At 41.0% G+C, this 27,235-nt stretch overlaps 1 protein-coding gene across 1 annotated transcript in view; it reads right to left on the bottom strand.

The window, feature by feature from the left end:
- Positions 1 to 27,235, bottom strand: part of PCCA (propionyl-CoA carboxylase subunit alpha) — a 1,052,859-nt gene that overhangs the window by 385,692 nt on the left and 639,932 nt on the right. The window contains exon 18 of the mRNA XM_077482961.1: positions 26,704 to 26,806. Coding sequence (XP_077339087.1) covers positions 26,704 to 26,806 — 103 coding nt within the window. The remainder of the gene's footprint in view (positions 1 to 26,703; positions 26,807 to 27,235) is intronic.

The raw sequence follows: 27,235 nt of genomic DNA, 5'->3' as shown, positions 1-27,235 counted from the left end.
ATTTTCTCTCACTCTTAAGGATATTTTTTTATGTTTTTGGATATTTATATAAAATCCTAAAAATCCCCATGTTTATGTTTTTTTTTTTTTTTTTTATCTATACAGCTCAGGGGATACTAAACAGTATCCATCACCGATCCTACTTCTATTTACTTACGTCTCAAGAATACTTATTAAACACTGAAGATTTTAAACCTTATGAGCCCAATACACCTTTAAAGTGATTCCACTAAGCTCAAAATCTATATTTATATTTTTCTGCTCAACAATTACTTCCCCCTTTTTTTTTCCTTCCCTTTCTTCTCTTCCCTTTTTTTCCCTTTGTGGAGAAATGGTTGTGTAATCAATCGTACCAACTTCCCCAGTCTCCTTCGGAAATGGTGGTCTCTCTATATGGGACACACTCTATGAAGGAATGTAAGTATTGATGGCTTGACACTATATGATATGAAATAGGAATGTTATATCCGCCCCCACATTGTGGTCCCAGAAAATCCCCCCCCTTTTTCCCTTTCCCCCCTCCCCCTTTTTTTTTTCTCCCTCTCCTTCATTCCCCTTTTTTGAAACACCTCAGTACTCTGATGGGTGACATAACGAAATATGTTATATATATTTGGATATATGTATTTTATATGTATGCTTATATATGTTTTTTAGTATGTTATATACATATATGTTTTTTTCTTTTTTATTTATTTATATTCTCTCCTTACAATTTAGAACACTGTTATCAGCTCCTGAAGAAGCATCATCACAGACGCGAAACATGTAGAGCACCAAAAATATATGTAATTGCTGACTGTATGGTTGATATCCTTGATCCTATATTTATATAGATATATATTTTGTCTTTTCCTTTTTGGAAATTTGAAATGGATTTTACTACTTTTGATAGGATGTCAATTAGGTCTTAAATGTGTAGTTATAAGGAGGAAACATTTCTTTTTTGTGTGTAAAAAGGAAATTGAACTCTTTATTTTCTGTTTTTTTTTTTTTTTTTAAATAAATAGAAATAATTCCTTTTGAATATACTGGTTGTGTTTACAACTTTCTTTATGCCTAAAAAGTCCAACTGAACCCACATTTTTTCTTTTGAGGTCTTTTATGTGAAGGTTCTTTTATTTTTTATTTTTATTTTTTATTTTTCTCCCTTACTCCCCCTTTTCCTTGTCAATATTTACATTTACAAAGTGATAACCAGGACGTGGCATTTTATTTATCAGTGTATCCACAGACACCACCCTGTGATAGATACACATTTGTTCTATTTTAAATATCAGCCATTCACCCCTGCCTTTGCTAATATGAACTGACTGTATTGGATTTTATCTACAGTAAAGGTGTCTTATCAGTGTGCGGCCGTCCAGGATTTGAATTTTGCTCCCATGTGCATTGTTATTGTTTTTATTGATGAGACATTAACCACTTAAGCCCCGGACCATTTTGCAGCTAAAGGACAAAGCCCCTTTTCGCAATTCTGCACTGCGTCGCTTTAACTGACAATTGCACGGTCGTGCGATGTGGCTCCCAAACAAAACTGGCACCCTTTTTTCCCCACAATTAGAGATTTCTTTTGGTGGTATTTGATCACCTCTGCAGTTTTTATTTTTTGCGCTATAAACAAAAAGCGACAATTTTGAAAAAAATACAATATTTTTTACTTTTTGCTACAATAAATATCCCCCAAAAATATATTAAAAAAAAACGTTTCCCTCAGTATAGGCCGATACGTATTCTTCTACATATTTTTGATTAAAAAAAAATTGCAATAAGCGTTTGACTGGTTTGCACAAAATTTATAGCGTCTACAAAATAGGGGATAGTTTTATGGCATTTTTCTTAATAATTTTTTTTTTTTACTAGTAATGGCGGTGATCAGCGATTTTTATTGTGACTGACATTATGCTGGACACGTCGGACAATTTTGACACATTTTTGGGACCATTGGCATTAATGCAGCAATCAGCGTGAATAAAAATGCACCAATTACTGTAAAAATGTTACTGGCAGTGAGGGGGTTAACCACTAGGGGGCAGTGTAGGGGTTAAGTGTGTGTGTGTGTTTTTTAACTGTAGGGTGCGTGGCTTAGCATCACTGATCATCTTTCCCTATAACAGGGAACAGACGATCAGTGACAGCCTCACTAGGAAGCACAAGGAGAGGTTTGTTTACACTTACCTCTCCTCGTGCTTCAGCTCTATGGCCTGATCGTGGGACACTGGCGGCGATAGGGTCCGTGGGTCCTGCGGCCACGGAGCTCAGGACTCACGGCTGGGCCCTTAAAGGGCAATGTACCTGTACATGCTTGTGCCCAGCCATGCCATTCTGCTGACATATATCGGCGCAAAGGCAGTCCTTAAGCGGTTAATAAAAAACGTTATCTACTTGTCATATGAGTCAAGTGCCTACAACGTACCGATAAAGGGGACTGCTCAATAGAAATTAAGAAATCACAACTCCAGGTGAAAAAGCTGTGCCCGATAAGTGCTTTAATCAAGTGCTAGCACCATCCCACCTCGGTGGATAAGATATGGTAATGATTAAGCACAATTGTACTGCGTGAAACGCCTCTACAAGACTGTATAGTGGTGTCTTTGATGTATTGTTGGCTATTTAACAGATAGTTGGACTTTCTTCAAAGAGGATTGCTCATTTTCTATTTCCATATATAGGGATGTGGCACATAATGGAGTCAATCACTGATACCCCTCGAATAAGGTATTGGATATAAAACTTCATTTGGTTTAGAATTTAGTCTTATTTTTGTATTATGTAATGATGATGCATTAGTTAAAAATTATAAACATTAAAAATCTATTGTATATTTGGATAGGTGGGCATTTTTATGTAGTAGGGAATGTGCTTGTTTTGTATTATTTTAATATAGTTTGTCGCTTTAAAGAATTTAAAAAAATGCTATGTAAAAATACCTTTTTATTTACCTTTTATCTGTGGTCATGTGGTGTACTGGGACCAGAGTCTTTTTCCCATAATAGAGGGATGGGCTGGGGAATATACATACTTCTCATTTGCTATCAAATAGTTGGTTCACTCAGGCTCCAGAAGTTTGCATGGTGTGATGAACAGTCATCATGGACACAGAGTACATTGCTGGATTTTCATTCTCCATATCCAGAAAAGGCATCAGTGAGGGACACAGTTGGCAGACCAAAGTGAGTAAAACCCATTTTTTTCACAGGTTGTGAGTAGTTTAAAGGAGGTGTTGTATATGCCTACAGATGGCTTTCAAATAGAGGCATATGCTCTCTGTGCATTACCGCCTCTTTATTTTTTCTACAGTTTTCAAAAATTAGCTGAAATGTTTTTACTGGTATTAAAGTACCCATTGCTTTGGGAAAGAGAACCTTATATACACAAACTTATATTTTACACATTACATTGAAATAATTTGGAGTGTGACTATTACTGTTTAAATAACATGGGCACATTTTGCAAGGTCTTTAAAAAGCTAAAAAGAGAAATCTCATGAAAAAAATAGGAAAATAAAGGTTATGGCCAATGCAAGCTGTGTATAGGAAGTTCTGTGGGTAATTGGATTGGCAAAAGTAAAAAAATCACATTAGTGGGCCCGTGAGATAGATTGATGTAGCCACACCTGTAATGTCAAAGAATTACACCCACTAAGCCTGTAATGAAAACAGGTTCAAGCCAAAATAGCAAGCTTTAGTTATGTAAACTTGCTGTCCTAAGGCTGCTCTTTCATAGGTACCACAGCATCAAGCAAGCATAAAATCAGTTTTGCCAAAGAATGTTTTATTCCATATTTCCCTTTCATATCATGGAACAAACTCTTCATATAGGGTGTAATAGCAACACATTTCACTCAGTTTCAATAAAAGTAAATCATGTGAACAAAACAGAACAGTGAGCCACACATTTATTTTTCCTACATGTTATGCTATCCTCCCTATTTACATATACATTTTTTTTTTCAGTTAGGAAAAATGTCAGCAACCAGGAACCAAAACAAGGAATCAAGAATTTGCTCTTATAGCATCTGTTACCAAGGTATTATTTTGTGACTGCATGCTTATATAATTTCAAAACGGATTTCCTAAATCACACCATTAACCGCTTCCCACCCGCCCTATAGCCGAATGATGGCTATAGAGCGGAAGCTCTCGTCCGGGAGGCCGTCCTCGCGTTTACTTCCACAATGCGCGTCGCCGCGGATGGGCATCGGGGAAGTTTTGTGTTTGCCGTGTCCCCCGGAGACAGGCAAACACAGATCGCTGTAAACGGCCAATCACGGCGGCCGTTTACAGCGCGATTGGCATATCCAATGAGAGATGATCTCATATGTAAACATATGAGATCATCTCTCAGCGCCGCTCTCCCTCCTCACACAGACAGCATGTGAGAGGGGCTGCAGCGGCCGTAAGTGAAAAAAAAAAAAGTAAAAAAAAGTGCCATCTGCCCCAGTGCCATCCGCCCCCAGTGCCACTTGCCCCCAGTGCCACCTGTTAGTGCTATCTGTCCCCAGTGCCACCTGTTAGTGCTATCTGTCCCCAGTGCCACCTGTTGTCAGTGCCATTTGTCACCAGTGAAACGTATTAGTGCCATCTGTCATCAGGGCCACGTATTAGTGCTTCCTGTCATCAGTGCCACATATTAGTGCCATCTGTCATCAGTGCCACGTATCAGTGCCATCTGTCATCAGTGTCACGTGTCATTATCCTGGTGCTCCAGGGCCTTCAAAAGTGTAATAGGTAGTCAACGAGTTAGATGTGTAATTTATGCTCCTAGAACACCTGATGGCGCTCCCTGCATGTTGGGCCTCTCTTTGTGGCCAGGCTGTGAAAAAGTCCCACACATGTGGTATTGTAATACTCAGGAGGCGTAGCAGAATTTTTTTGGGGGTGTCATTTGTGGTATACGCATGCCATGTGAGAAAAATAACCTATTACAATGACAATTTTGTGGAAAAAAAATAAAAAATAAAAAATCTTAATTTTGCAAAGAATTGTGGGAAAAAAATGGCAACATCAAAAAGTTCACCATGCCTCTTACTAAATACCCTGGAATGTCTACTTTCCAAAAAGGGGTCATTTGGGGGGTATGTGTACTTTCCTGGCTTGTTCGGGTCACAAGAATTGAAATAGGCCACCAGTACATCAGATGTGATCAATTTTGTATGATTCGCACCACAGCTTGTAGACTCTCTAACTTTCACAAAGACCAAATAATATCCACTAATTTGAGTTATTTTTACCAAAGATATGTAGCAGTATAAATTGTGGCCAAAATTTATGAAGAAAAATTAATAATTTGCAGAATTTTGTCACAGAAACAAAGAAATATGCGTTTTTTTCAAAATGTTCGGTCTTTTTTCATTTATAGCGCAAAAAATAAAAATCCCAGAGGTGATCAAATACCACCAAAAGAAAGCTCTATTTGTGGGAAAAAAGGACAAAAAATTCATTTGGGTACAGTGTTGCATGACTGAGTAATTGTCATTCAAAGTGTGAGAGCACCGAAAGCTGAAAATTGGTCTGGGCAGGAAGGGTGTTTAAGTGCCCAGTAGGCAAGTGGTTAAATAAAACGACCTGATTTTTTTTTTTTAAAACAATGGTCACCTGGCAGGCAGGGCCTAGAGCTTTCTGGAAAGCAGTGTAGAAACAAGTAAATAAATGCAGCACTAGTTATAAGCGCACAACATAGTGTCAGAACTTAAATAACAGTGCAATATACTGTGCCTTGAAAAGGTATTCATAACCCTTGCAATTCTCAACATTTTGTCATGTTAGAACCAAAAACAAATGTATTTTATTGGGATTTTATGTGATAGACCAACACAAAGTGGCCCATAATTGTGAAGTGGAAGGGAAATGATAAATGGCTTTCAAAATTTTTACAAATATCTAAAAAGTGTGGCATGGATTTGTATTCAACACCCCTGAGTCAATACTTTGTAGAAACACCTTTTGCTGCAATTACAGCTGCAAGTCTTTTTGGGGATGTCTCTACCAGCTTTGCAAATCTAGAGATACATTTTTGCCTATTATTCCTTGAAAAATAGCTCAAGCTCTGTCAGATTGGATGGAGAGCGTCTGCGAACAGCAATTTTCAAGTCTTGCCACAAATTCTTAATTGGATTTAGGTCTGGACTTTGACTGGGCCATTCTAACACATGAATATGCTTTGATCTAAACCATTCCATTGTAGCTCTGGCTGTATGTTTAGCATCCTTGTCCTGCTGGAAGGCGAACCTCCACCCCAGTATCAAGTCTTTTGCAGACTCCAACAGGTATTCTTTCAAGAGTGCCCTGTATTTGGCTCCACCTATCTTCCCATCAACTCTGACCAGCTGCCCTGTCCCTGCTGAAAAAAAGCATCTCTACAACATCAGCTGCCACCACCATGTTTCACAGTGGGGATAGTGTGTTCAGGGTGATGTGCAGTTAGTTTCCCTGCCACACACAGCATTTTGCTTTTAGGCCTAAACTTTAAATTTTGGTCTCATCTGACCAGAGCACTGTCTTCCACATGTTTTTTTGTGTGCCCCCCACATGGCTTCTCGCAAACTGCAAAAAGGACTTCTTATGGCTTTCTTTCAACAACAGGTTTTCTTCTTGCCATTCTTTCATAAAGGCCAGATTTGTGGCGCATGACTAATAGTTGTCCTGTGGGCTGATTCTCACACCTGTGCTGTGGATCTCTGCAGCTTCTCCATGGGCCTCGTGGGTGCGTCTCTGATTAATGCCGTCAGGTTAGGTGGACAACCATGTCTTGGTAGGTTTGCAGTTGAGCCATACGCTTTCCCATTTTTAGATGATGGATTGAACAGTGCTTTGTGAGATGTTTAAAGTGTGGGATACTTTTTTTATAACCTAACCCTGCTTTAAACTTTTCTACAACTTTATCCCTGACCTGTCTGGTGTGTTCCTTGGCCTTTATGATGCTGTTTGTTTACCAAGGTTCTCTAACAAACCTTTGAGGTCTTCAAAGAACAGCTGTATTTAAAATGAGATTAAATTACACACAGATGGACTATTTACTAATTAGGTGACTTCTGACAGCAACAGGTTCCACTAGATTTTAGTTAGGGGTATCCGAGTAAAAGGGCCCTGAATACAAATGCAAGCCACACTTTTCAGCTATTTTGAAAATCATTTATCATCTTTTTTCCACTTTACAAATACGTGCCACTTTGTGTTGGTCTATCATGTAAAATTCTAATACAATACATTTACTTTTTTGGTTGTGACATGAAAAAATTTGGAAAATTTAATGGGGTATGAATACTTTTTCAAGGCACTGTATCCCACACATTTCACCTACTTGTGTAAAACAATCAAATAAACTAACAGCATTGCACAATGATAACATATAAAGATATCACACAATATGTTAATCCTTCAGTTCCCCACAAAAAAAAATCCAGACACCAAAGCAACAATGTTTCCACAAAAACACAAAGTCCCCAGTGTTTCTTCTGGACAGGAAATATATTTATGCAGCCAGTCTCTGTGATTCCCTCAAATTGGAGGGTCACTCAGCATTTCCAAATGCCTCTTTTTCAATACTGGTACATGCAGCTCAAAACTCTAATTGGTCAGGCCCAGCTGCCTCTCGGTAGTAGAATCCTCTTAACCTCTCATTTCTCTTGACCGGCATGCTATCCAGGGAGCATAAAATAAAGGAATCCATAGCAAAATACTGATAAAATCATATATCTATTAAAAAAAAAATTACATATACCAATTTGTAAGTGTGGCTGTGTGCAGATATCTCAGGAGAAGCGCTGATACACAGAGCAGCTGGCTTTTACTTTGTTAGCAGTGGAACACTGTTTTTCATCCTCCTGTGATTGCACAATCAACTTTATGTGATATGTTACAAGATATCAGTATAATTATAAAAAAAAAAAAAAAAAGGGGGATTTCAGCTGTATTAAAATTAGAGGTCGACCGATATGGGTTTTTCTCTGGCCGATGCCGATATTTAGAAATTGTGGCGGCCGATAAATGATGCAGTTTTTTTGGGCCAATATGTTAGGCCGATTTATTTTTATTTTCCCTTCATCTCATAAAATCTAACAGACACCTTTCACATAGGGGCTTTTCAGGCACTTTTGGGCTAAAAATAACACCTGTAAAGTGCATGCAAAATGGCTCCCCTGCAGTCTGTGAAAGCCCAAGTGCTTTCACACTGAGGCGATGTGCTGGCAGGACGTTTAAAAAAAAAAAGTCCTGCAAGCAGCATCTTTGGAGTGGTGTACACCGCTCCTCCACCACTCCTGCCCATTGAAATGAAGGTGCACTGCTGCCGAAGCGCCGAATAGCGTCGCTAAAATGACGGTAAAGCGCGGCTAAAACTAGCAGCATTTTACTGTGAACGCCTGCCCACTCCAGTGTGAAAGCAGCCTTTAGTAATAAGTGATACAGAAAATTTCTTAGATTTAAACATCTATTAACCCTTTCATGACTAAGCCTATTTTTGGAATTTGGTGTTTACAAGTTAAAATCCATATTTTTTGCTAGAAAATTACTTGGAACCCCCAAACATTATATATATTTTTTTAGCAGAGGCTCTAGAGAATAAAATGGCGATTGTTGCAATATTTTATGTCACACGGTATTTGCGCAGTGGTGTTTTAAACGCAACTTTTTGGGAAAAGGGACACTTTCATGAATAAAAAAAAAACAAAACAGTAAAATTAGCCCAATTTTTTTGCGAAATGTGAAAGATAATGTTACGCCGAGTAAATAGATACCAAACATGTCACACTTTATAATTGCGCGCACTTGTAGATTGACGACAAAGTACGGTACCTAAAAATCTCAATAGGCGACGCTTTAAAAAAATTTTACCGTTACCAGGTTAGCGTTACAGAGGAGGTCTACTGCTAGAATTATTGCTCTCGCTCTGACGATCGCGGCGATACCTCACATGTGTGATTTGAACACCGTTTACATACGCGGGCGCGACTTCCGTATGCGTTTTCTTTGCTTCGCGAGCTCGCGGGGACGGCGGGCGCTTTGAAATTTTTTTTTTTATTTTTTTATTTTTTTTATTTATTTTTAAATGACTAAATTGTTTAAAAAAAAAAAAAAAAAATTTGATCACTTTTATTGCTGTCACAAGGAATGTAAACATCCCTTGTGACAGTAATAGGTGGTGACAGGTACTCTTTATGGAGGGATCGGAGGTCTAAAAGACCCCCCACCCCTCCTTTACACTTCAATGTATTCAGATCGCCGAAAACGGCGATTCTGAATACCGGATATTTTTTTAAAACCGGCGCCATTGGCAGCCGAGTAAACGGGAAGTGACGTCATGACGTTGCTTCCGTGTTTACGATGAGGAGACTGGAACGAAGCCGATTACGGCTTCGTTCCAGTTCCTCCCCAGCAGCCAGAGCCGACGGATCGCAAATCGGTGCTCCCGATCGAGCGGGAGCACCGGTAACAGCGGCGAGAGGCGGCGGGAGGGGGGGACGTCCCCTCCCGCTCCTCCGGCATAACAGCCGAGCGGCTTTTAGCCGCATCGGTTGTTATGCCTGGATAGCCAATCGCCTGCTGTAAAAAACGGTACCGGGATGATGCCTGCAGGTGCGGGCATCATCCCGGTATAACCCTCGGAAGCCGAGTACGCAGATGTGCGTACGCTCGGCGGGAAAGGGTTAAACAAATCAAACCTCCAATCAGTTCACTTGTATGTATAATTTAGATTAAAAAACAAAAACAAAAAAATATATTAAATATTAATACACAAAAACAGGTAATCAAAACTTTTGGACGGAAAAAAATGGGCTAACTTTACGGTTTTATTTTTATTTTTTTAAATCATTAGTGTGTTTTTTCTAAAAACATTGCGTTTGGAAGACCCCTGCGTAAATACCGTGTGGCATAAAATATTGCAACAACTGCTATTTGCCTATTATTCCCTAGGGTCTCTTCTAAAAAAATATATATCATTTTTGGGGGTTCTAAGTGATTTTCTAGCAGAAAATATAGGATTTTTACTTGTATGCAACACATGTCAGAAAAAATTTAGTCTTTAAAATGGTTAAACTGAGAACTCCTACACCCGAAATTTCAGTTCATTCATAAGTATAAACATTGCATCTCTTTGGTCTTTTCTTGGCAGACTGCCCTGAGAGGAGAAGTCGCTCCACAGAAGACTTCAGGCAACTTGCATCGACTCCTATTACAGAAGAAATTTGCAAGTCACGCTGAAGTTATAATCGGCCTTTTTTATCAGCACAATCGGCAGATGCCAATTAAAAAATGCCAAATATCGGCTGATGTATCGGCCGGCCGATATATCGGTCAACCTCTAATTAAAATATGGATTCCTTTATTTCTTTTACGCTTTCTGGATAACATACAGATCAAAGGTTGAGTAGTCTACTACTGAAAAGCAGCTAGGCCCAAATAACAGAGTTTTGAGCTGGGTGCGCCAATATTGAAAAAAAAAAAAAAAGCAAGACATTTGGAAATGCTGAGCAGCTGTCCAATTTGTGGTGAAGGGAATCAGCAAGATTGGATGCACAAATATATTCCCTAGCCAGAAGGAACCCTACGGACTTTGCATTTACAAACTTTGTTGAAGTTCTGACGGTGATTTTGCGTATTAACTGTACTGCATATGTTAATGGTATTAGTGCTGTATTTAGCGTTCAATTGGTTCTGCACTTTCATATTTCAGGGTTAATACAGCAGCTGTCTACTATATTTAATAGTTTTTTTTTTTTTTTACCTGCAGATGAGCAGAGTTGGGTACTATATATCGTATATGAATTTATAAAGAATTCCTCTTCTCCTAATCACAGAGTACAGGATACAGGCTGGATATTTATAGACCCTGGGGTGTTCTGAAGCAATTAACCAGAAAGGTGGGCAACAACATGGCAAAACTGTTTGCACAGGCCCTCAGAGCTGCTGCAATAACCTCCTGGCCAAAAGCTACATCTCCAGAAGTTTGGACAACCACCTGGCAGAAAGTGGAGAAGTTATAAATGTAAGACAAGTTCTCCTCCTTGTATTCTCCCCCGGCCCCACAAGGGTGGATCTCTCCCAAGCAGGTATCATTATCCTGTCTCATAAATTGTTATTGCCTTTATGGAGTTAAAATTACTAACATGGAATGTACGGGGTCTTAACGACAAGGTAAAGAGGGCGTTAATGTTTAAATACTTGAACAGTCACAGACCTCATATCTTGTTTCTACAGGAGACCCATCTCCTGGGGAATAAGATTCTGGCACTACGTAGACCCTGGGTACGGCAATCATTTCATGCGACATACTCCAGTTATGCCAGGGGAGTGGCCATCCTGTTGAGCAAATCCCTTCCTTATAAGGTCCTACATCTTCAAACTGATCAGGAGGGTAGATTCATAATCCTCTTGCTGGAGATTAGAGCGGTGGTCTATGCTTTAGTAAATGTATATGTTCCTCCCCCCTTCAAGCCACAAGTCCTCTATAAGTTGTTTGAGCATTTAGCTGCACTACAATTCTCCAGACTATATATAGCTGGAGACTTTAATTCCATTCTGGATCCATCCCTGGACACATCCAATCCGAATAGGGTGTTTTCACCAGACTTACTTCAATGGGCACAAACATTTAATTACACTGAGATCTGGCGATGGAAGCACCAAACCACTAGGGCGTACTCCTTTCACTCTGCCACCCATCGGTCGGGCTCCAGGATTGACCTGATCTTCGGTAACACATGTGCCCTGGCGGCGGTGAGGGGGGTCTCGTACTTACCCGCGGGCCTCTCTGACCATGCCCCTCTGGAGGTCACCTTGGGGTTGTCTGATGCTGGGAGTAGAGACTGCGTTTGGCACCTAAATGGTTGCAGGACTCGAGGGTGGGGGAGGAAGTTTCTCCTAAACTACAACAATACTGGGAGATTAATGAGGACTCAACATCAGCTCAGGTAGTCTGGGACGCATTTAAGGCTAACACCAGGGGAGAATACATCTCTGCGATCAAAGCGGTTCGTTCTGAGATGTCTTGTCAGGTTCAGGCACTTGAGGAGGGGGAGGCTAGAGCGGCCGAGGCCTTCTCTGGCTTGCCGACTCCAGATCGCTTCAGTCAGCTAGCTGAGGCGAGGAGAGCTTTGTCTCTGCATCTTGCCGCGGCAACACATCTGGACTTGAACTCTCTGGCCGGGAGGATCTTTGAATCCGGGGATAAAAATGGCAAACTCCTAGCAAATTTAGTTGCGGACTCTAGATCACAGACTGTGGTGTCGGAGATCTGTGGGTCTGATGGTCAGACGCTCTCTTCTCCTGAGCTGATTTTGGGTGAATTTAGATCCTTCTATGAAAAACTATATGAAGCAGTCCCTGGCTGGCCTGAGGACCAGCGTAGGGAGTTTTTACACTCTCTGCGCCTGCCCACTCTTTCGCAGGAGGATCTCAAATTCTTAGATAGAGATTTTACCACCGAGGAGATAGAGGCGGCAATTTGCTCGTTTCCCAGTGGCAAAACACCCGGTCCGGATGGACTTCCTGGTGAGTGGTACAGGATGTATGCCTCATTAATTGCACCGAAACTGCTGAAGGTCTTCTCTGAAAGTAAAAAACAGATGTTCTTGCCCCCTCCTATGTACCAGGCACACATAGTCCTCATTCCTAAGCCTGGCAAAGACAAATCCCTCTGTACTTCCTATAGGCCGATCTCCCTGCTAAACTATGATCTCAAAATCTTGACAAAAATATTAGCGACCAGGTTGAGGGCGATTCTTCCATCCCTGATCAATATAGACCAGACAGGATTCATGCCGGGGAAGTCAACAGATATAAATCTACGTAGAGTATTCACACATCTTCAGCTGCCTTCCAGTGAGTCCTCCACGAGGGTGGTGGTTTCACTGGACATTGAAAAGGCATTTGATTCGGTAGCATGGCCTTTTATGTCTTCAGTTCTAGAGGTTATGGGTTTTGGTGCAGAATTCCGTAGGTGGATTGATCTTTTGTATAAGGACCCGACAGCGCAAGTAAAACTCAATGGTGCCTTGTCCTCACCTTTTTTGGTTAAAAGAGGGACGAGGCAGGGTTGTCCACTATCGCCGGCTCTGTTTTGCCTGGTGATGGAAGCCCTTGCCTCAGCCCTTAGGCAGGCTGATGGGGTTAGGGGCATACGGGTGGGAGCCATACATGAAAAAGTAGCTTTATATGCAGATGATCTCATCCTTTTCTTGAATGACCCTGCCCAGTCGCTTCAAGAGACGCTGACCATTCTTTCAAACTTCAGTGGTTGCTCGGGTCTCAAGGTAAACTGGGATAATACCCAAATTTTACCCATTGATAAGGCTGCAAAGGACGTAGCAGACCCCAACCTCCCCTTGATATGGGCAGACAAAATTAAATATCTAGGCATTCACATCTCCACATCTACCTCTGACTATTATACCCTTAACATGGAGCCATTGATACAGTTGATGAGGAGTAGATTAAAGGCGTGGGCGAATTTGCCCCTCTCTCTAATCGGCAGGATTAATTTATTTAAGATGAAGCTCCTACCTACCTTTCTTTATGTCCTCAGACATGCCCCTGTCTGGATCCCCAAAAAAGTATTTTGCCTGATTAACTCTATTTTATTATCTTTCCTCTGGGGAACCGGTCAGCCGAGGTTCAGACTGACGGTACTGCAGAGACCTTGGGGGGAGGGAGGCCTGGCTTGTCCCGATCTCCACTCCTATTTTTTGGCGGCTCTGTTATCCCACGCCCACAACTGGCTGGTCTCTGATGAGTCCAATGCAGCGGTGGCTCTGGAAGCAGCACATCTGGGATCATATGAGGCGCTAAGGAATCTACTTTACCGGGGTACCAGGGCTCCTTTCCCTCTTACAACGTCAATGAGAGCGGTCATACGGGCGTGGTTGGTGGCAAAATCAATGCGACCCATGCCCGCTGGACATATATCGCCACACAGCCCTCTCTGGTTTAACCCACAATTGCCGGAATTTGGGTCCATTCCTGACCCTAGTGTTTGGGCATGCAAGGGCATTAAATATATAAATCAACTCTGTTTGGAAGGCCGACTGCTGTCATTTGACCGGTTGAAACAATATGATTTACCCAACTCACACTTCTTTAGATTCCTGCAGCTTAGGCACGCATTTAACACCCAGTTTGATAATGCTCAGGTTGCTTTTTATACATCAACCCTGGAGACTCTACTCAGGGACGAAGCTCTACCAAAGCCCTTATCCACTATATATAAAGCGATACTTCCTAACATACACACGGGACTAGAAAACCTCCAGGCAAAGTGGGTGGTCGACTTCCCCTCACTAGACGCTGAGGATTGGGAGGAAATCTGGGAATGCCCTTTTTCACAGCTAGTATCAGCTAGAGATAAATTAGTGCAATTTAAAATAGTACATAGGGTTTATTACACGCCCGCGCGTCTGCACAAAATTTATCCATCTATTCCCGCCTCCTGCTGGGGATGCAACTCGTTCCCAGCAGATTTTATTCACATATTTTGGAGCTGTCCTCAGATCGCAATTTTTTGGTCTGCGGTGACCAACTCTATTACGGCCATCACCACGGTACCAGTACCACTGTCTGTAGAGGTATGCCTGCTGGAACTTGTGGAACCATTGGCCCCAGGCCGGGCAATCAGAACCCTGCTAGGATTATTACTTTACTATGCCCGCAAGTCGATAGTACTCAGATGGAAGGCATCATCTGCGCCCTCCTTAAATTTTTGGAAGAGGTTAGTGAATGCGGCTCTACCACTATACAAGGCTACCTACCTGTCCCGCGGTTGTGCCAAAAAATTCTACAAAGTATGGGATATCTGGACGGACTCACTGTCCACTAATGCTGACTCGATGGACGATTAGTATAGTTCCATTAAGTACCCCAATTGTCCAAGTGGCATCTATGGCCTCATAAACCCTCTGGGTTGCTCAACCAATAGTTAGGGGGGAGGGGGGGAGCGTGCATGCAACGATGTAATTATAATGTACACTTTATCTCCTAAGTATTTCGAGTAAGCCTTGTAGGGGATATGTAGAATCGGCAGGTTGATATGAATATTCTACACAGGTGGTTGAGCGTACAGTGGTTTGGGTAGGTATGCATGTTTTTATGTAATGCCTTACCCTTTTGTTTGGTTTTGTTTTTTGTTGTTTTTTGTTTTTGTTTCTCTCTTAGTTGGTAAGTTGTAGTGATCGAGCCTGGGTATGCCCAATAGGCTCTGTAGTGTTTTGTTCACATCTTGAAATGTCAATAAAGATAACTTAAAAAAAAAAAAAAATGTAAGACAAGTTGGCAGTCTGGCAAAGCTGAGCAACAGAGGCTTGATGTCAGAATGCCCAGGAAATACCCACTGATCTGTTGGAGTGAGCATGTAGAATTGTTGGAGGTGTCTTATCCTTTACAATGCAGGTTCTAGATATTAGTGGTCTTATCTACCTGAAAATAATAGGTTTTCAAGGAGGATGTCCTTTGCAAGGCCCTGACAACAAGACAAAGAGGCTGTCCATCTTTCCTATAGAAGCTGTGCTTTTAGATAAACTCTGATAGCTCTGAAAACATCCAGACAATGAAGAGTAATCTCTTTGGGGTAATGAGAAGGGGAGGGGAGGACTATGTCTTCATTAAGTTGGAAGTTCGATAACCACCGTGGGCAGAAAGGTACATATTGGGTGCAAGACTACTTTTTGTTTGTGAAACATTAGAAATGTCTACAAGAGAGATGTGTTGCCTTATGAGTTTATGTGAAATTACCATTAATAGCTGTAAAATACTGTAATTATGAATATATTTCATTTAGCTGGTTTGTATGTAGGCCTTACATATGATCTTCACAGAAGTCTGTTAGACCAGACAATTTGGTGCCTAGGCCTGTGTATCTAAACAATGGGACCCAAACCTCATTGTTCTACAAATATTCACTTCAAAGGATCCCATGTTTGGATATGCAATGAAGGGAGGCCAACCCACAATCAATAATTAACTTCCTGGGAAAAGGTCAAGTTAATCTCCTGCTCAGAAAAGTCACAAGGATTTGCATTAAAGGGGGCTGATTTGTGCAAAGTATAGGGATTGGAGATGTAGCCAGTGCTTAACCAGGAATAGGGAAGCCCACCAATCAGAGCCACGCCATGCCAACCAATGAGCTGTCAGCCTGTAATGATATACACAGACTAGATGGGAGGGAAGCACACACTCTGGTAGAGTGGTCACCCAAATGCAACCTTTATGGGTCATAGCCTGGTAATTATGGGAAATGTCTGCCTTGTACTTGCAACTAAATATGTTTGTCTTAAGTCTTTTATGTCCTACTGTTTATAGATTAATGTTTTAAGGAATATACTCGGTATTACTTGATGTAATCCATCATTTTTACCCCCCCCCCCCCCTCCGTACAAATAGATTGTGTTTATTAGTCTAGGCCTACTTTAATGTATGGAAAAAGGCCTGCAATACCCCTCAGATCAACTCCACAGCTCTGACAGCAGAATTCGAACAGAGATACAATAAGAGTATAAAATAATAGTATTTTTTAAAACATCTTATAAAAAAAAATACTAAAAGAAAATAAGCGGCTATTAAAAACAAGTACAATGGCAACATGTAGTATAAATATAAAAACAAAACACTAAACACTGAATGTTATAAATACTAAAACAGCGCTATTAATGATATGGTAATATTATAAACCAGTGACAAACACCCTAGTTATAAATTAATATGTAGCATACGGTTAATGTAGAACAGTTCAAAGCATTAAAAGCATTCAGGGTGTTGAGGACTGTTCAAAATATCTGAGGTGTTAAAGGTTATCTACAGATGTTATCCAAGCATGTCTTCCACCAGAGAATAAAGAGATCCGTATTCCACCATGTGACCCCCTAAGGGAGTGTGGTGCAAACTCACCAGATGCCTCCAATATGCAAGCTTTAGGTTTGGTATATATCAGCTGCTTTAATCACTTGTCCTCACCAACCCAGAAAACTACTGTTGCAGGGGCTCAAACACGTACCATAAAATACAAGAATAGTACTATATAGTGTAATTCTGTTCATTTATAATACAATTCCCCATACAGCATAAGCCCCCTTAATACTAGCAATGTACATCAGATAAATCATCAACAAGCAAAATATAAATCACCCAGAGGGCGCTGTCACCATGTCCAGCCGTCAGAGGAGAGCATGCATTCGTTTGCAGACACTGCAAGCACTTCTGGGTAGAGGGCAATAGCTAGGTGTAACGTACGTGTCACATTCGGGATAGTGTGCTGGTCACCTGACCAGTTTCGTCATTCACCGACTTCTATGGAGGTATAGGCCCCCTCCTACAAAACTTCCAACTTTATGACGTATGACACTGCCAGCACAACATGCAGTGGGACTACATATCCCTATAAGCATGCCACACCACCTACTCCCATATTGATCTTTTCCTTATGGACCAATAGCTCCTACAGAAGATATTAGCTACAATTCTTCCAACCACCTGAATTGACCACTCACCCATCTACATTCACCATTGGATTATCCAAACTCCAGTCCCACATATATCTGGCGAATACTCATCTCCTGCAATTGGCTCCCTAGGCAGATGACTTCCGCAAACATCTAGAGAAATTTTTCTTTCACATTTGGACTCCATCTCTAACCTACCTACCCTATGGGCGGCACAGAAAGCCTACATGTGAGGCCTCTTTATACAATTTGGAACAAAAGCAAAGAGGTAAAAGAGACAGCACATTGACCAGCTACTCTCCCAAATTCAAACAACTGACATGTTAAATACAAAAATAACCTCACCCTACTCTTAAAACCAAACTGGGCCATCTAAGATTGGAGCTTAGAATGCTTCAACTCGAGAAATTAAAAAAACTAACAAAAACAAAACAAACAAAAAACACAGAGATGTTCCAGAATCATGTGTCAGAGAGCTTGTCAGAAGCTTCTCATGCTGATAGAAGAGGTATGAAGCACCAGAAAGAAACTACACTTTGGAGCTTTGGAGAGAGATAAGTAAAGACTACAGATAGATTTTATAAAATATATATTATATATAGTTCAACTTTGGTTAAACCTCTTGAGTTAAAAAGGGTTTACAATCCCTTTAACTAAACCCCCAAAAAATTGCAGTAGCTTTTAGATCACACAATACCTCAAGCACATCCCACCACTATCAAATGTTTTCTTGATCCAATCCACCTTCCAGAGTTGGCAGACATCTGCCTAGAACATCCCAATTTCTTATTTGAAGCTTCATTAATTGGCAAGGCTATTGATTCTCTCCCAAATGAGTGCCCAGGCCTAGACGGCTTTGTTTGTGAATATTTTAAGCAATAAAGACATACATCATTTAACTGGGCTGTTCAATGCTGCTCTTTTCCAGAAGACATGCTGCAAGCCATAAATGTAACTAGTGGCGACCCGTCCAAACGGGGTGCAGGGGCACCGCCCCCCTAATCCATGTGCCCGACCCTTAATCTACATGCGGGCATCGGGCGAATGGATTCCAATTTTTTTTTTTTTTTTAGAAGCACATGATTAGAGCCTGAGGTTCTAACTAGCTTCAAAAAAGGGTTCGCTCAGGGTGCAGTGCAGTACATAGAGCCCATCCAGTTGTGTGACAATAGCGAATTAATATTTGTTATTGTCTTCTTGATTCTCCTTCTGGCCAATCAGGAAGTGGGACCTGAGAAAAGTCACCAGATTGGCAGAGAGAAGAAGCAATCCTATCGTCTGCTGAGGAGGGAGGGAGGAGACGCAGGGGAAGCCACCGTGTATCCCAAGAGCAGACGCGGGGCAAAGCTGCCACCAGAAGGAAGTCCTGCCCACAACCTAGATGGGCAAGTGCGGGGCTAGTAACCGATCAACTGTAGGGGGTGCCTGTGACCCCAAGAACACCATTCCCCACCGTCAAACATGGAGGTGAAAACATTATGCTTTGGGGGTGTTTTTCTGCTAAGGGGACAGGACAATTTCATTGCATCAAAGGAACAATGGACGGAGCCATTAAATCTTGGGTGAGAACCTTCTTCTTTCAGCCAGGGCATTGAAAATGGGTCGTGGATGGGTATTCCAGCATGAAAATGACCCAAAACACATGGCCAAGGCAACAAAGGAGTGGCTCAAGAAGAATCACATTTAGGTCCTGGAGTGACCTAGACAGCCTCCAGTCCTTAATCCAACAGAAATCATGTGGAGGAAGCTGACGTCATTCTATTTTAGCACAGTTGCACATCTAGTTCTCATCTGACAACAACTATTTATGGAAAGACATAGAAACCTTACAAATCCCCGGCCATGACTTGTATTCCTGGTTGCCAAGTATGATCCAAGACAAGCTACCAACTAAGTTCACCTCCCTTATGTTGGTAGCATCTGTGCTCACATACAGACACTTTCTCCAAAAAGCTTGAACAGGTCCTACCCCAATCCAACCATTACCTCTATTATTACTTTGCTTATATCAGACCTCTCCCCTTCACACATGGATAAAAAAAAGGGTGTCAGCAAGTATCAGATTTATAATCATAACTTACTCATTCCTTTTTCCTCACATACACCCTTCTCAAATCAGAATACTACTGCTACATACAATTAACGCAGTGACTTTTACAAAATACCCACTTATGTGTGCCAATTCACAATCAAGCATGGCAATATCTCACAGACAACAAAACCCATGTGAAAGATAAAACTGTTTAAGCGAAAAGTCCAGCCAAAGCTTGTTTGGCTGGACTTCTATGGATCACAGTATTGCAATTAGTTTTGCACTCCTGTGACCTATTTTCAGAAGAGTGGACTTCAGTCCACTCTCTGCTGATGTCACGGATATCAGTCCAGGCACCATGTCATGTCTGACAATGGGAGTCTGGATCCACCTAGACCAGGGATATGCAATTAGTGGACCTCCAGCTGTTGCAGAACTACAAGTCCCATGAGGCATAGCAATACTCTGACAGCCACAACAATGACACCCAGAGGAAGAGGCACGATGGGACTTGTAGTTTTGCAACAGCTGGAGGTCCACTAATTGCATATCCCTGACCTAGACTAACATGCTGCTCAGCCTCTCCGCAAGCTGCTGAGAGACTGAGAAGGCTGCCCCCACCCTCTCTACAGCTCAGCGCTCCAATGAGTGAGGAGGGAGTGGAGCAGAGCAGAGAGCCCTGACTGAGTCTACAGCTTTTTGCTCGGGGAACTGTAAAAATGGAGTGATGAGCGATGTTCAATCACCCGGTTCTCAGTTTAGAGGCGCCGGGGGGACCAATGCTGCATCCACCGAGGTAAGTATGAGAAAAAAATACAAACCCATACTTCTCTTAACATTGACGTTGACACTTTTCACTTCCAATGTATTATTACTCACAATTTATTAGCTGATAGATTAGTAATAGTTCAACATTGTAAGTCATGTGAATCCCCCTCTCAAAGTGAGGTGATTGCATTAACCACTTCTGGACCGCCACACGCCGATGTACGTCCCTACTTTGGGGACAGATATCATTGTTATGGCAGCAGCTAGCTGCCATAACCCCAGTAACCCCATGTTCAGCCGGCGGTCCGGTAGAAGATAAAAGTGGTCTCTGATTCTAATAAGGTAAAAAATATCCCTGCGCCAACCAAATGAATAAAGTGAAAAAATAAAAAAAGTAGTGCTGTGCTGTATAAACAATAAAATAAAGTGCAAAGAGTGCTCTGAAGTAAATATACTAAAAATGCATTGATAAAATGCAACGCATGTAAACTTCAACACGAGATAAAGTGCATGTGAAATTCAGCATAAAAGTGCATGTGAATAGACACATATAAATTCAAACATGTAGTAAAGTGCATAGATCACATATAGGTCATTATAGATCCTAGATAGGCCAATGGAAGTGATGATAAATCGATGCAAAGAGATAAGCTAATAAAATATAAAATAAAATAAAGACAGAAAAAACAAACAAAAAAACAGGTAGAATATAAATCAATCAAGGTGAATAACTGTCCGTGAAAAAGTTCCTTTTCCAGATTTATATGGTGCAGCATTAATAGTGGCTGTATATCAATAAACGAATATAAAGTGCTGGTGATCACTTTCTATGGTGAAGTGCTGGTGACAGATGGTTTCTGGTGACATATGGCTTCTTATCCTCTAGGTGTATGGGTGTCCCCTTACCTTACTACTGTGAGGTAACAGCATGTAAATGTATCTTTAATGGATGGAATCGTTGTATGTCCCCTTGTACACGTCCCAAGATATCCTCTCCTGCTCTGCTGGTGTGTGTCACCTATTCACAGTCAGTGTTCCCTTTAAAACTTGCTGGCGCGGATGAACCTCGTGAGCGTGACATGGGTGGATATGGGGGACAAGAGGAATGCTCCAATAGTGTAATAATTTCAAGAGAGGATTTATTGGTAATAACAATAAACAGGTACTCACATTCAATCATAGCAAAACTGGTAAAACAAAACGAGCAGCAAGCTCATCCTCATCACTTCCGGTATCCTGTGAGATCACTTATCTATGGCGGGAGAGGGCTCCCCCTCCCACCACGATCCGGTGCGCTCCGCCACTTACTAGAGCCATCAGCAGCGGCAGAGGCAATCACATCTGTCCCCTGGGCTGACATGGAGACAAGTTAGGGGAAGATGACCCTCACTCGCCTCCATGACACTGCAGGGTGGAAGCGACGTCATAACATCACTTCCGCCCATAGCTCTTAAAGGGACATTTTATTTTTTAAATAACTTTTTATTGCATTTTAGTGTAAATATGAGATCTGAGGTCTTTTTGACCCTAGATCTCATATTTAAGAGGTCCTGTCATGCTTTTTTTTCCTATTACAAGGGATGTTTATATTCCTTGTAGAAGGAATAAAAGTGACAGATTTTTTTTTAAAACCGTGTAAAAATAAAAAGTAAAAGGTAAAATAAATAAGAAAAAAAAATATTAAACGTGCCCTGTCCTGCCGAGCTCGCGTGCAGAAGTGAACACGTATGTGAATAGCGCCCACATATGAAAACAATGTTCAAACCACACATGTGAAGTATCGTCACAATCAGTAGAGTGAGCACAATAATTCTACCCTAGACCTCCTCTGTAGCGCAAAACATGCAACCGGTAGAATTTTTTAAATGTCGCCTATGGAGATTTTTAAGGGTAAAAGTTTGTCACCATTCCACGAGTGGGCGCAATTTTGAAGCGTGACATGTTGGGTATCAATTTACTTGGCGTAACAATATCTTTCACAATATAAAAAAAATTGGGCTAACTTTACTGTTGTCTTATTTTTTGAATTAAAAAAAAGTGTATTTTTTTTTAAAAAGTGCACTTGTAAGACCGCTGTGCAAATACGGTTTGACACAAAGTATTGCAATGACTGCCATTTTATTCCCTAGGATGTTAGAAAAAAAAAAGTATAATGTTTGGGAGTTCCAAGTAATTTTCTAGCAAAAAAAAAAAAAAAACTAACTTGTAAACACCACATCTAAAAAAGAGGCCTGGTCTTAAAGTAGTTAACCCATACTCATATGAGGGTATGCTAGTGAAGGACACCTGCAAAAGGCATAAACTAACTGGTCCTGTTGGTATCAGTGGTATACCAAAACATACAAATGTTAGCTTTAAGCACTTCATTATTCCTACATATTTTTTTTTTTTCTCTGATACTTTGAGTAAGGCAAGGCAGAAAATATTAATAGTGTTTCTGAACAACTTACTATCAATGGCTGCAGACCTGTTTTGTAATTTTTTTTTTGTGGTTATCCACTTTGTATAATAGCTTAAGTGTAATAGCTTGTTTTTTTCCTTTGTGATAAATTCTTTATTAAAAATTCTACTGAACTTAAAAATTCTGAATGAGGTTACAGTGAATTTACTGTATTAAACCCAAGTAGTAAACTGAATAGAAATTTCAAAGTTTGTCGAAAATCCACAAATACATTTTAACCATTAAAAAAAATAAAAATAAAACACAACAACATTCAAAATAATTAAGCAATACAGTGCAGTTCAAGTGCAGCTGTTACATCTCAGATACAGTCCTTTTTGCCCCTCACACTTTACTGTCTGCTTTGGCTTATCCTGATATGACAGTGCCAAGGTGTACAATGAACAAACCGTGTCATGGTAATTGGTAGTTATACACAATACAGCCTACAACAACCTCTTGAGAAACGCAGTAAATTAATAAAATTTATGAAGCCCAAATAAACAAAATAAGCAGCATGCTTCAAGGAAAAATTCAGAAAATAAATCATAGAAAGATTTAAAATGATTAAAAATGCTACGTTTGGACTCAAGTCTAGACAAACATCCCCTGGTGCTCCACTTTTGAAATTTGCGGATGAGAAGGGATGAATAGACCCCTGGCGTAGTAGGCACCCCAGGCAGAAGCAATTTCTTGCTTTCCAAAACTGTTAACCATCAAGGATTGTCCTCTGTACCCCATCTGCATCATATTTAGTACAGTGCATAACATACGCCCTGAGGCACATTTTCACCAATCACCTCTACTAGTTTATTTAGGTGAAAGTTCCATACATCTCTGCCAAAAGTTCCATGGAAGCTTAATGCTTTCTGGTTTTATCTCATCCCCTCTCCCGCTTCCATAGTCTCTCAAATATCTCAGTAATGGGCATTCATGCTGATCATCAGAACCTTCTTAGTGTATGGGATGATTTTAAGGCCTTCCTACGGGGTGTGTTCATATCGAAGATAGCAAACAGGCCACTAACTCACGAAAAGAACAGGCTGCACAGCTGGTGAGTCAATTTGAAGCTGAGTTTATTTCTGACCCCTCTGAGTCTACTAGAGGCATTGATCTCTGCACGGGATGCTTTGGGCCACATTATTACCCCAGGTGCTGAGAGGAAACTTTTTTTTTTTTTGTAAACTGGCCGTTTACGAGGAGGTGGTCTATAGGTGCCTTACGCACATGGACCAGTACCATAGTAAATTCTCCTGATCAAGTCCTGACTGAACTAGTAGAGTTCTATTCCCACCTATACCAGTCCAAACACCACCACTCCCCAGATTCATTGTGCAATTTCTTGTGGGGGATGGCTGAACCTTGCTTGTCATATACCCATAAATGTTTTCTGGATTCCCCTAACTTTGAAAGCGCTGCAGTTGGCGATCAGTCTGTTCCCCAATTCCAAGGCACCAAAGGATGATGGCCTTCCCATGGAGGTATATAAGCAGTATAGGGAGGTTATCTCCCTCCTACAGTCCGACAAAAATTTTGGCCAAAGTGCTGTCCCTGTGATTAAATACTATCATCCTAACTATCATCCACTCAGATCAGAGTGTCCCATCAGCTCCCACCCACTTTTTTCCTTCTTTGAAAATGGAAAATTGTGCTCCTTCACCACTCTACAGTCTAAATTCCGGCCTCTACAGAATATGTACTTTTATTATATTCAACTCCAGTACTCTGTTTAGGTGCAAACTGGTTCTGAACCATGGGTACAGTCTCCCGACATCCATTTTTACTTATATGTCTGAGGTGGAAGTCTATAAGAGCTTCATATCATGATCCTATTATATGTTGCTGTTTATCTTCTTGAAGGATTTTCCTTCGAGGCCAGATGGGATCATGATGTTTGGGGCATTCAAGGAGGAAAAATGGGAGGGGGCTCCACAAGCTGTACAAATGTGCTCATTTAACGTTACAAAATACACACTTCGGGAACTCAAGTAATTGCCAGACCATTGTTCATAATTTTTACTGACAGTCTACTGACTGGAATGTTACCAGCTGATTGGAGAAAAGCCAATGTAGCACCAATATTTCAAAATAAAGGGCCAAAATACATCCCTGTGAATTACTGGCCAGTTAGCCTATCATCAATAGCATGCAAGCTCTTGGAGGGGATGGTAAGGGACTATATACTAGATTTTAATCATAAAAATGTTATCATTAGAAGTAATCAGCATGGATTAATGAAGAATCATTCTTCCCAAACCAATATTTTAACCTTCTATGAGGAGATGAGCTGCCACCTAGATAAATGAAAGCCCTTAGACATGGTGTATCTGGAATTTGACACACTTTCTTATAAATGTTTACTGTACAAAGGAAGGTTCATTGGCATGGATCATACGGTGAGTACATGGATTGAAAACTGGCTACAAGGGCGAGTTCAGAGGGTGGTGATAAATGGGGAGTACTCGGAATGGTCAGGGGTGGGAAATAGGGTCCCCCAGGGTTCTGTGCTGGAACCAATCCTGTTTAATTTGTTCATAAACAACCTGGAGGATGGAGTAAAGCTCAATCTCTGTATTTGCAGATGACACTAAGCTAAGCAGGGAAATCTAGGATAGACAGGGACCTGTGGACCCTAGTAGATGATAGGCTCAGTGACAGCATGTAATGCCAAGCTGCTGCTAAGAAAACAGAATCTTGGCATGCATTAAAAAGGGGATTAACTCCAGGGATAAAGCAATAATTATCCCACTCTACAAGACTTTGGTTCGGCCTCACCTGGAGTATGTTGTCCAGTTCTGGGCACCAGTCCTCAGAAAGAATGTACTGGAAATGGAGCAAGTATAAAGAAAGGCAACAAAGCTAATAAAGGGTCTGGAGGATATTAGTTATGAAAGGTTGCGAGCACTGAACGTATTCTCTCTGGAGAGGAGATGTTTGAGAGGGGATATGATTTCAATTTACAAACACCATACTGGTGACCACACAATAGGGATAAAACTTTTTTGTGTAGGGAGTTTAATAAGACACGTGGCCACTCACTAAAATTAGAAGAAAAGAGGTTTAACTTTAAACTGTGTAGAGGGTTTTTTACTGTAAGAGCGGCAAGGATGTGGAATTCCCTTCCACAGGCAGTGGTTTCAGCGGGGGGCATCAATTGTTTCAAAAAACTAGAATGACCACAACATACAGAGATATACAATGTAATACTGACATATAATCACACACATAGGTTGGACTTGTGTCTTTTTCCATCCTTACTATGCAACTATGACTGTCAATGTTGTACATCCTTCTTAGAGTTCATCTTACTCCAGCAAGACTCTTTAAAATGGGGGGGAGAAGACCATCTGTGCTAGATGTTCTAGGGATCACGGTGACCTCATCCACTTACTACGGAGATGTCCCAAATTAAACCTCTACTGGGGGAGAAAGTCCTGGATACCCTAAATAGGGTATTTTAAGTCATCATTAGACAGGACCCTAAACCCTGTCTCCTGGTTGTCTTGGATGACTTGCAGGTAGAGGATGTTACCAAACAGGCACTGGCCCGGGCTTTGTTCCAAGCCAGGAAACAAATTATTTGACACTGGAAGTCAGCCGATTTTCCCTCGTGGAAAGAGTGGGTGGTCGCAATGGGGGATACATTACGCCTAGAAAAGATAAAATATATCTTCGATGCCAGAATTTTGTGAATGTAGTTTCATATATTGTATAGTTATGATTGTATTACAGGCTGAGCAAGTAAATAATGGTACCAAAAACTGACTGCATATCTAAATGGGTACAGTGGGGATATTGTATTGTGATACCTTCATGTATGTTGTAACTTCTTTAGTTATGTTTTGCAGCTACGTTGAGGGTACTTTTTTTTTTTCCAATTCCATTTGTACCTTTTTTCCAGCAGTTCCAAAACTAGAAACTGCAAACCTTGTAAGTAGTAATTTTGTGCTGATATTAGTGGGGCCATCAAAATTAAAATCTGATTAGTGAATATAAAGTTCTAGTGAATGGCACACACACTTTTGTGTTAAAACATACCTTGTGTTATTTAGAAAGTGGTGTGACCTGATTTGTACAGCCACATATAATGATGCTGTTGTAGCAAGAAGTTCATTTTTTTCTTGAGTTGTCAAGTTGTGTCCTATAATAATGGAAAAAAACAAACAAAAATTTTAAAAACAAACCTCACATATTAACATATGGCAGTTCACGTGCATAGGCGTGCCTGGGCACAATTTAATCATTCTGTGTGCATACCTCCCCCAACTGCCCTGGATTGGGGCAGGATCATCCAGAGATTTGAATTAAATCCCAATGTCTTGACATTCCAGGCTGAATCCCAGAGGCCAGTACCAAAACACGCTCCGGCACTCAGCTCTATTAATTTGCCTCGGTGCCTCGTCTGCAGCTGCGCTTGTCACAGGCAGCAACAGAAGAAACACTATTTGTTTATTCCAGGGAGGGTCTGGGTAGTAAAGGTTGGTACAGGTAGTGAGGACTGTAATTGGCTTTATACAGGTACTAAAGGGTGGCACAGCAGTGGGGGCAGAGCTACAAGCCAGTCACAGTC

Source organism: Lithobates pipiens, unplaced genomic scaffold (assembly GCF_037356315.1).
Source record: "Lithobates pipiens isolate NorthernLeopardFrog02 unplaced genomic scaffold, aLitPip1_a1.2 Scaffold_16, whole genome shotgun sequence".
Lineage (NCBI taxonomy): Eukaryota > Metazoa > Chordata > Amphibia > Anura > Ranidae > Lithobates > Lithobates pipiens.
The sequence above is the reverse complement of the archived record's forward strand: the minus strand, read 5'-3'. Positions and strand labels throughout refer to the sequence as shown.